At 42.1% G+C, this 11,129-nt stretch overlaps 1 protein-coding gene across 1 annotated transcript in view; it reads right to left on the bottom strand.

Annotated features, from left to right (window-relative positions):
• Positions 1-3,232: 3,232 nt before the first annotated feature.
• The window catches only part of LOC107297378 (leukocyte antigen CD37-like), a 23,740-nt gene continuing 15,843 nt past the window's right edge, over positions 3,233-11,129 (bottom strand). The window contains exons 6-9 of the mRNA XM_015826742.1: positions 9,805-9,909; positions 8,630-8,815; positions 6,772-6,855; positions 3,233-3,315 (exon numbers count right to left, since the gene is read on the bottom strand). Coding sequence (XP_015682228.1) covers positions 3,238-3,315; positions 6,772-6,855; positions 8,630-8,815; positions 9,805-9,909 — 453 coding nt within the window. The 3' untranslated portion in view covers positions 3,233-3,237. The remainder of the gene's footprint in view (positions 3,316-6,771; positions 6,856-8,629; positions 8,816-9,804; positions 9,910-11,129) is intronic.

Genomic DNA, 11,129 nt, shown 5'->3' with positions numbered 1-11,129 from the left:
AATTTGGGTGCTTGGCAATTGGCTCATATTTATGACAGCTGCAGCGTCCCAGGTTCATGTAATCACCTTTTTCAGCCTTCTGACAAGCAAAGTCAATGGGGAAGCCAGATTCATTTAACAATCATGTTACTAACTTCACAACTGCAATGTATTCACTTCACAACTGGCAAGAAAGGTTGTAAAATGGGGCAAAACTCTCTTTAACAACTGTCTCACTCAGCGACAGAAATGTTGGGCTCCATTGAGGTCATAAGTAGAGGGAGGGGCTTCTCAATCAAACAAAACACTAATAATAATATTCTGCCTTACAACTTGTTTCTACCAAGAGTAGCAGTGTCTCCAGAATTTGGATGGAAATCGGCGCACTTTTGAAAAAAGTGGAGCATGGATATACTTCAACCAGTAGTGGGCAGCCTTTTGGTGTCTGGGACTGCTAGGTCTTGTAGTTTGTGTGTGTGAGAGAGAGATTCTTTTTTGTGTGTTACAATTACTCTAGAATTTGCACAGTACTGCTATGCTTTCCTCCAAGAAATCACATTTCAAAAATTCAAACATGCATTTAAAATGAGGTCGTGGGCTGCAAACAGGAGCTTCATATAGCCTATTATGTATCCTGTTGCCCACTCCAGCTATAGACTGACTTTGATCTTTTTTGCAAAGAGAAAATGGTACCAGAGCTAAGACAATACATATTATGGGTATTTAGCTGGGCCCTAAATCCAGACAGCTTGCAACCATCTGGAATCAACTCCGCATCAGATGCATTGCCAGGTATGATGAAGCATTTATTCCTTGTTTGATCTCAAATTCAGAAAAGGTCCAGCTAAATAGGAGTAATCAGATGTATCAAAGAGTTAGAAGAAGCTCCATCACTTACCCCTTGTGAAAGAAGTCCAGCCCAGCAAAACGGAATCCTTGTAAAAACAGGACTATTGCTCCTTAGCTAAAGCTACTGTTCTAGAACTAATCCTAAATTCCAGTTTCTAGCAATCTGCTGCATGCAACTCATCAGAAGTCTGTTATGTCTCAGGAGGCGCCTTTATGATTCAAAACCAGCCAATTAGCATAGACTGATCAGCCGGAGTTAAGGGGCACGGCTAAGAATTCACCAGGAGCCATGCCTTTTATTTTGCTTGCTTGCTCTTGGCTATTGGACCAGGGATCCTATCAGTATCAGTACATCCATTCTTTTGGAGAAATAGCTAAATAGCTTCCCTAAACTCCACTGAAGATGTTACCTAGTCTGGCAACGAAACATTCGGAAACCAACCCACAAAGCTGGGAGAACGAACCTCCACCCTCGCCCTACACAAGCTATGGATATTCACCACTGTCGCAAATAGCTAAACGCCATTTTACATCCAAGTTCAAAGAACCAAACACAACCGTTTATGGATCATTTTTATTTACAAAATAGAATGTAAAAAACCCCAGTTCTGTGAAGGAACAAACCACAGTAAGTTGAGAAAGGAGGTGAAATTATATAGGTACCTCATTCCACCTGCATCCTGTTCCTCAAACTATTTCCCCCTTTGTACTTCTGTTCTAAAACATCCAAGCTGAATATATAAATACCACAAAAAAAGCAAAAAGAAAAAAAAGGTTCTCTCATCTGCCCCTGTACAGGGTTGTAAATGTGCTGGATTTTTGAATGGTGCCTCTTTACTGCCCCCACCTCCCCAGCAGGTGCAAATGAAGGGGACACCTTATCTTTGAGCCCCAAAAATTGGACATGGTTTTGTGTTGCGCCTTGCACATGTCAAAGCAAGAACATCCGCCAGCAATTTTGGTGGCCAGGGCTGAAACGGGATGTGGAGGCCACCTAATGAGCGAGTGCATATGGTTGCCTCACCATCACCAGGCGAACCACTCATCCCCAGCGAATACCAGGACCTAGCGGAGGAATTTAGTGAAAAAGAATGCAATGCCCTGCCCCCTCACAGACCCAATGACTGCTCAATCAAACTGGTGCCAGGAGCCAAACTCCCATGCCCGAGAATGTACGCTATGTCCCCCCTCGAAATGGAGATGCAGCAATATGTGAAAAAAAACCTAGCGAGGGGGTTCATTGAATGGGCCAAATCTACCGTGGGAGCCCGTGTTATTTACAGAAGTGTCAATGGCCATATCAACACATTCCCAGTGCAAACAGACCTCTTTCTTCACTCCAGACCAGGTGTATCCTGCCTCTGAACTAGCTAGTGGTCATGAGCTCCACCAAAGGTTTGCAGATTCAGTGCTGTAGAACTTGTCATTCAACATTACTTACCACTGTCTATAAAGGCTGGGACACTTGGGAGCCACCAACGACCAATATCAGATGGACTTCAGGTTCCTCATGCCTTTTCTCCAACGAGAGGAAAAGACTTGTGATGGAACAGTTTAGTCCAAAGATAAGCAAGAAATGCAGCCCTCTTAACTGAGCTGTTTTCTACATGGATTAATTCAATCAAATCAAGACAAGATTGTGGTACAAAAGGCTAAATACTAAAGTACATGTCAAGGGTAGCATAGAACACAGAACGTTCAAGTTTGGTTATATCCTATGTATGGTTGAGAATGTTTGAAGTCTGGCTGAATAGATCTCACCCTAATGGATACAAAAACTCTTGGTCCAATCAGGTGGGTCAACACCACTCTTAATTCACAGCCCGAACTGTTAACTAAATAACAGAGTGCGAGTTTCACTTAAAAAAAAAAAAAGTAAAATTTTTAGCTTTACCTCTAAAACAGCTGTATTAAAGGATTTGGGGGCAGTGTTGAATGTATAATATGTATATGCTCTTAACAAATAATTTTTCCCAGGTTGTATTTGACAGATCCTAGCAATAAGTAATTTATGGTTAAATAGTTCTCCTCATGCAAAAGTAGACCAGAGCTTGGCTGTTAAAATCTGTGCATTCCAGGGCAATGCAATATAAAAACATAGAACTCTTTATCTTATTTTGGGGATTTATATGAAGCCAAGATACGGCTATAATTTTTAGAGAGCTAAATTATCTTTAACTAACTGAAGGTAAAAACCTGTTTCGTATTACTCTGTTTTCTTATTGGTTGCTCTGATTCTTGAAAGTTTCATCTCAGTTTCCAAGACTGGATCACTTAGGACAAGAAAGTGAGATAGTAAACTTGCTGAACGTAACTGCGGCTCTACAATGTATGGTTTTAAAACCCTGGTGGAATGTCTAAATAAGACGGAATGTTCTTCAGTGCCATTTCCCCAAAAAGTCTGTTTGCCTAGGAATAACGAGCAAGCTTGTCGTAGTTGGGACCAACGGTTCTACACAGAAGCATCGATACCATCATGAGGAAGAGCTGTGGGGAAAAAGAGAGATGTTAGTAAAAGAAACAGCAACCACACTTCTATCATAAGAAAAGCTAAACTCCACATTTGGGATAGTTTGCAAAGCAATTTAAAAATAAGATTATATTAGATTCTCAATTTGATCCCATAACCTTCAGATTGGTCAGACTTCAATCTCCAGTATTTCTGCTTGAGATTTCTGGAAGTTGGGAATCCATTGCACTGGGAAGGTTGGATGCGTGCCAATTGTGGCCCCTTCATGACCTGTGAACTTCAACTCCCAGAATTCCTGAGCCAGCCAGAAGTTGAAGTCCACAGGTTGTAAAGAAGCCATAGTGTCTAGACCAGGGGTCTTCAAACTTGCCCCTTTTATGACTTTTGGACTTCAACTCCCAGAATCCCTCAGCCAGGCACGCTGGCTGAGGAATTCTGGGAGTTGAAGTCCACAAGTCACAAAAGGGGCAAGTTTGAAGACCCCTAGTCTAGACCTAAGCCCTGAAATTACAACTCATGAGTACAGTAGGTATCTCTGAATCCTTATTGAACCCAACCAGGTACCTTTCATGTGTGCTGAACTACAATCCCCATTATCCTTGAAGTGCTTTCCCTTATCTGGGCGCTCTCCAGACACATCGATCAGCAATGCTAAGGTTGGCTGCGGAATTCTTGAAATATAATCCACCACAGGGAAAGTAAATACACACAATGGAAAGAAGCTACGGAAACCAGAATGACTCATAAAATACATCTTGCTGGAAGGAGGGAAGATGACTATCAATGCTGAAAAGGGGGTGAATCTTTGCCCTGTAGCATTTGAGTCTCTCTTAACTGCTTTTTTTTTGTTCTCTGCTGCATTTGCCCTCTCCAGTTCTCCTTATTGGTGCTCAAGTAACTATAGCACCTGTAGTTCTTGGACCCCATAGCATGACATGTTTCATTTTGGCCCTGGGGGGGCAGCAAAGCTCTTTTTGCAACAGCACAAGATGCAGGTAAGACATTAACCTGAAAAGGAGGAATAGGGTGGGGAAAACAAAGCATCGTGGACATTGACACATTTGTACTAAAGGAACATTCAGGCCTGACAATGCTTTGGAATGAATTACCTTGCCAAAACTCCAAGTAGATGTCCCTGTGCAGCAGGTATGTGAAATAATTTAAATGATTATCAAAATGGAAAGAGGTTTCAGAAACAAGAGAGAATTAAGGAGTAGCACAAACATAACCCAGGGGCTCATGCATCACTTTGGGAAGCAAATAAACACTTCACCTTTTCAGACATGCCTAGACCTATGCCAAGGGTAAGGTGCGTAGGTGTTGAGAAATACAGCGGGCGTATGCATATACCCAGCAGTCAGCCTATCGAAAGCACACTGGAACAGCTAAGGGTTTGGGCTGCAACCACAGGCAGGGCTTACCCATAAAGGCCCAAAGGTTAAAAGCTCTTCTTGGATGGCATTAGAAGTACAGACAGGAGGAATAATGAAAGAATAATTCATTATGGGGCCTTTGGAAAAGAACTGCAAGCATGTCTTGTTTTTAAATTTAGATCTGCATCAGAAATTAGATTAATTTCATGGGTTTTCCAAATCTATGTGATTCTCATTGGGGAATACCAGAAAAACACTATGTTCCTCTTCTACCTCTTTCTTTAAAATCCAGGCCCTTTGGATATATGCCAGTTCATTAAAAAAAAAACTTACAAAACAGCACAAACAGCTGTGTTTGCTTTTCTTTAAAAAAAAATATGGAAGTAACACAATCGATTGCAATTTTCCCAAACAAACTACTCTTAACCTACACACACACACACAATCTATTGTCTTCCAGCCAATTCAGAAAGTCAGTAAGGAAAACAACCGATTCCCAGAAAGGTAATCTCCACACATGCTCATAGAGAAAGTTATTTGATGTCTTCTCCAGTTGTGTTGGACTACATTGGCCATCATCCTCAGGAACCATTGGCTGTGCTGGCGTGGGGTGATGAGAATTGTTATTTCTTGCATTGTTTTGTGCGAGAGCTCATGGGAGCTCCACAGAGGATCTCCTTTTATGTTAACAAGCAACCACTGTCCAAGTTTGGGCTGAAAGAGTGAATGGCCCAACATTAGCCAATAAACTACAGTTAGAGTAAACTTGATAGCAATAGCACTTAGACTTATATACTGCTTCACAGTGCTTTACAGCCTCTCTCAGTGGTTTACAGAGTCAGCATATATTGCCCCCAACAATCTGGGTCCTCTTTTTACTACCTTGGAAGGATGGAAGGCAGACTCAACCTTGAGCCAGTGAGTATCAAACCCCTGACAGTCAGCAGAATTAGCCTGCAATACTGCATTCTAGCCACTGTACCACTATGGCTCCTAAAGACTTGATCCCAAGTCTTTCTGGCCTAAATCACATTTCTAAAATTACTACACTATTCTACATTATAATCCAGCAGATGTGAAGAGTGCCAGATAGAGGAAATGGGCTAGGACTAGGTGAATTCACAAGGATTCATATGGGATCTCTCAGAAGCACAACTTTTGCTGAGCATCTTCCCTGCAAATACACAAGCATGACACTATGATGTTTGGGGATGACAGCAGCTTTTCTGGCCAATGCTTGCACCCAAGAAAAATCAGTAGTCCCTGCACTGCACTCATGAGCCACACAGGTCACATAGAAAAGGACATGCACAGAGAAGAAGTAACACATCCTTCCCAACATAGGAAGACACAAATAACAAGGCATGGCAGAAAGCTGGAAACATCTATGCACCCTCTTTGGCCACCTGTTAGGAATCTCCTGGGAGCTACCACTATGCAGGTCCTTGTGTTCTAATGCAGTGACCAGCAACATGCACAGCAGCTGCAGTAACTACAAGAAAGATCCAGGATGAAGAGATAAAGACCTCAATTCTTTATCATGTAATGCACTCACAACCAAGCACATATAAATATTTCAGCTGTCCACCAGCAATGCCTCCTGATCGAAATGAGTAGACTGGTAGGGACACTGATGGCACCTTAGCCAGGCAGAAAAAAACCCCACATTTGGATCATTCCATCATCAAACAGCAAAGTACTCAGGGAGCTATGACTATTGGATGCTTTAAAAAATTAGATCTCAAAACATGCAAATCTGAATTCCATGAAACAGCATCTAATACTTAAATATTTAGCTTAATATTCCAGAGGATGAAAGGATGGCCTTTATGGGATTTTCTGCCTACAAGACCCAATTGTACTTCAGTACTACATGCCTTCATATAATGGGCTTGATGGGAAAAGAAGATTGCTATTATTACAAAATGTCTTTGGACAGTCCTGAAAATAAATACCATACGAGGTGGTATAAATTGAATGATTTTGTAAGGATTTTGGGAGGTCTTCAAACCCATCAATATTTGCACATCCCTGTTATTATTTCTATTTTTCTATTGGTAGAAATGTAGCTGTACCCAGTCGTCAGTGAGGAGCGCTTACCTCTAGGAGAGCAATCCCAAGGCAGATCCCTACAATGCTGATGAGGTTATTGTTCAGCCAGGTTTGGACGCTCTCCCTGCAGCCCTGCAAATGGACAAAAATACATTAAAAAGGAGCATCAGATGGAATTCCAGGGACAACCCTTGTCAGATCAATTATAAGGCACATCTCACTCACTCCCACATTGCAGCCCAACAGATATAGCCAAAAAACTCACACACAAAAAAAAAAATCAGAAAAGAACACCTCACCTTTGTTTTCTGCACTCTGACCCTAGCCTTGCCTTTGCTAGTCCTTTCCTTTACGAATCTGGCTTACTAATGTTCAGAAACACCCATGGCGCTGTCCTTCTCCATATCAGGAAGCCTTGAGTCCCACAAATTACTTTTGCAATGTATGAATACCTATTTCTTTTCATCATTCCCACACCAACTGGCTGTTCATTTCAAGGAGTCAGCAGAAAGAGGCTGAAATCGATACCTCTATGGCTAAGGGCCTACATATTTACAAGACCAGCTTGCCCCAGTAGCTTGTGTCCATCCAAATAGATTCACTCCAAGCCCTTTTCCTTAAGGAGGTGGTTTACAAGGCCCAAGATGCAGAGTCTTCTCCATTGCAGCCATACTTGTTTGGAATAACATAACCCCGAGATCTGATTAGCCCTACCCTGTTACGGGTTAGGAGAGGTGTAAGACTTGGCTTTAAATTATAAGCTAGAACCCCCATTCTGGGCTGTGGCTAGATGCTTTGTTCTCAGTATTCTTTGTTTCTTTTTAAATAACATTATTATAATCATGCACATCTGCTTCTCATTTTATTATACCATTTTTGTAAACAGAAATGCATGCTGCTCAGAAATAAATACTTATATCAAATGGATATATCAATTGTGGTCCCAAAAATAGTGTGTAATTCTCTTCTGTACAATTCTCTTTTTGCAAGTAGGTTAATTCTATTCTTTCATGGTTGGAAAAAGTAAGAACAAGGTGCAATGGCATAGTGACATGGAAATCAATACATGAAAAGAAGTGGATAGGATAGGGAAAAAATATTTTTTTTCATTCTGAATGGTCCTATTTCTGGCTACCATCAAATCAACCACCCGCCTAGAAAGTGCCAAACTGGACAAAAGCTGTTATGATGTTCCAGAAATCACTAAAAAAAACCTGGGTATTCACCCAGGCCTCAGGACAGGATGGTTGGGGGGGGTTCCTTTTAATTTAGCTTAGTTTTGCTCTTCTAGCTTGCCATGTTTTCTATGTTTTGTTTATTTGTAAGCCAATCGGTTGACAAGGAGTTGGACAGTCTCAAAATTGGAATCAATCAATATACAGCACCCTTTTTTTGGAAGATCTATTAGCGGAAGATCTATTACAGTTTCCCTCAATTTGGCATCTCCCAAATGCATTGGAATAAGCTGTTCCATCTATGCTCTCCTTCCTATGTATTTTTAAAATTTATTTTACAACTATCTGCCATACCCAATTGCCTCTTAAGCCATCTCTTTTCAGAAATTAAACAGGAGAACGAACGTGGCAAGCTTAATATCTTGTGCACGAATTCTCCCCCTCCCTCTCCCCGATGAGCAGGAACTGGCATCCTTTTCAGTCACTGTCATACGATCACTTGTATGCTTCCCTGCCCCCTTTTAAACAATTGCCTAAACATTCTGGATACAAATACTGGTGAGCACAGAGAATGCTGGCATTCCATGACTTTTTCCCCTGCAGGATTTGGGTCAAGTTTTTAAAAACTGTTTTATGTCAACAGAGGAATGCAGCCGTCACCACAAGTACCCAAAGGGGATAGACTGCATTGTGCACACCCCCAACCCAAGAACAATGCGTGGGCCACTCACTCTATTGTTGATTGGCAACTGTCCCTCTGCTTGGCAAAAGAGGGCCAGCTTGGCAGTTGTTCTGTTGTTGGCTGAAGGTAGAACAGAGGTGTTACGACAGGAGCAGGGAAACTGTTTATTTGAGGCATTTCTGACCCTGCTATTTTCCATCCAGTCTGTCCAGCCTGTCCAGCTGCAGCACTGGAACTAAGAAAAAGAGATGGGATTGAAGACAGTGAGAAAGAGAAGATGGTTGGAGAGACAAAACTTTCCTATCTATGTACTGGAATCATTCATTTTACGAAAATCACTGTTTTTTATCCTGCAACAGAAAAAACTACTAGAGGAAAAGTGTTCCCCAGCACAGGGTTGGCACAACTTTGCTGAAATTAAGCAGATATGAGCATGGTCCATGCCTAAATGGGAGACTCCATAAAATCTCTTATCCTATGTTTCTGAACCTTGACAACTTGAAGATGTATGGACTTCAACTCCCAGAACTCTTAAATGAACATGCTGGCTGGGGCATTCTGGGAGTTGAAATCCACTGATCTTCAAGTTGCCAAGGTTGAGAACTGCTCTTATTTATGCCAACTTGAGCTCCAATATGGAGAAAAGCAGGCTGTATAGCAATAGCACTTAGACTTATATATCGCTTTACAGTGCTTTATAGCCCTCTCTAAGCGGTTTACATAGTCAGCATATTGCCCCCAACGATCTGGGTCCTCATTTTATTGACCTCGGAAGGATGGAAGGCTGAGTCAACCTTGAACCGGTGAGGACTGAACCCCTGGCAGGGAGCTGAATTAGCCTGCAATACTGCATTTTAACCATTGTGCCACCACAGCATTACATATATATGTAATCAATATTAGTAAATATGGCATCATAGCCATACCTGATGAATGAACTAAGTTCAGTTGTAGGTTGACTCTATGGCTGGACTCATCCAACATGGCTTTAACCATGTCAATCAACCAGAATTTTTAAAATTCACATATCATGACTTTCAAGCCATATGGCTACATCCACCCAGCACACCAGGCCAAATCTAAACAAACCACCTTATGGCTTAGCATGTTATGTGAGTCACCCTACATACAGCCAAATATGTCCCCCAAAAATCACATCAGTGGAGGTAAAGGATGGAAAAACTAATATTACTGTTACAGTAACATAACAGGAAGACAGCTTACCTGCTCTTGCACAAAATCCCAGCTGTCACCATGATCTGAAAGGGATGTGTTTGTTCCATAGCCTGTAATGATGGTTTTTACGTGTCCAGCCACTGTTGAACTGATCTGCATGTGGGAGGAATAGCAAACTTAGTTAGGCTCTTTATATCATATGTAAAAGCAAAGGTACGTCTATCAGTGACAAATCAGCATCCTGTTTTCCCTGGAGTCCTCCCAGCGTGCAGAAGAGGAGACAAGTCTTCCTTGATAGATGAGGCTTGGTTCAAACACAGAAAATCAGGTGCCCACTTCTTTCAAAAACCAAACTAGGAATAAAATCTGATTATATTTACAGCTAGTCCTTGACTTACGAACACAATTGAGTCCAAAATTTCTGTTGCTAAGTGAGACATTTGTTAAGTGAGTTTTGCTCCATTCTACGACCGTTCTTACCACAGTGGCTAAGTGAATCACTGCAGGTGTTGAATTAGTAACACCGTTGCTAAGTGAATCTAGCTTCCCCATTGACCTGGTTTGTCAGAAGGTCGCAAAAGGGGATCACCTGTCCCTGGGACACTGAAACCGTCATAACTATGAGTCAATTGCAAAGTGTCTGAATTTTGATCATGTGACCATGGGGATGCTGCAATGGTTGTTAAGTATGAAAACTGGTCATAAGTCATTTTTTCAGTGCCGTTGTAACTTTGAACGGTCACTAAATGAACTGTTGTAAGTCAAGTGTTAAGTCCTGGGAATAATGGCGCTTGAGACGAATCATCTCCAACAAGTCTTTATTGTTTGCTCTACTCTACGAACAACCAGAGCAGAGGCACGCAGGCCTCTATTTATACCCTCGGATCCCCGGGCAAGTTCAACCAATCATGAGGCGGGCTTTTCCCGCCTTGCGCATGCGCACAAGGCTGGCGCCGCTCAGTCTGGTCCCGGGCAGCTTCTGCAAATGCCCGGGACTCTTGCAACGTCCCGAGCCTGCCTCTTGCAGGCTCAGGACACAACACCCCTTCCCCCTGGATGAAATAAGATTGCGCCCACAGGGACACCATCCTATAGATGGTAATATAATTAATACTGAAATAAAGTTACACAATGTATGAGGTGTGGGACTGTTCCTTTGAACCAGATCCAGTGACCCCCCCGACCTTGTTTTATTTAAATACAACCCGCCAGCACATTCAGTCAGCTCTTGCTATGTACCTGTTCACCTTACGTAATCGGCTAGGTATTTGGGAGGGCCTCTTGCCCTGAGTGACCTTCTCAGACCTGGAGAGTTTGTATTGTTATCCCCGTTGCCGCTTGCTCTAGGTGAAGTGCCCTGTGAATGACCAGTG

The sequence above is a fragment of the Protobothrops mucrosquamatus genome, unplaced genomic scaffold (genome assembly GCF_001527695.2).
Source record: "Protobothrops mucrosquamatus isolate PMUCROS unplaced genomic scaffold, P.Mucros_1.0 scaffold3269, whole genome shotgun sequence".
Classification (NCBI taxonomy): domain Eukaryota; kingdom Metazoa; phylum Chordata; class Lepidosauria; order Squamata; family Viperidae; genus Protobothrops; species Protobothrops mucrosquamatus.
Note: the sequence above shows the minus strand (reverse complement) of the source record. Positions and strands in the feature narration are given on the sequence as shown.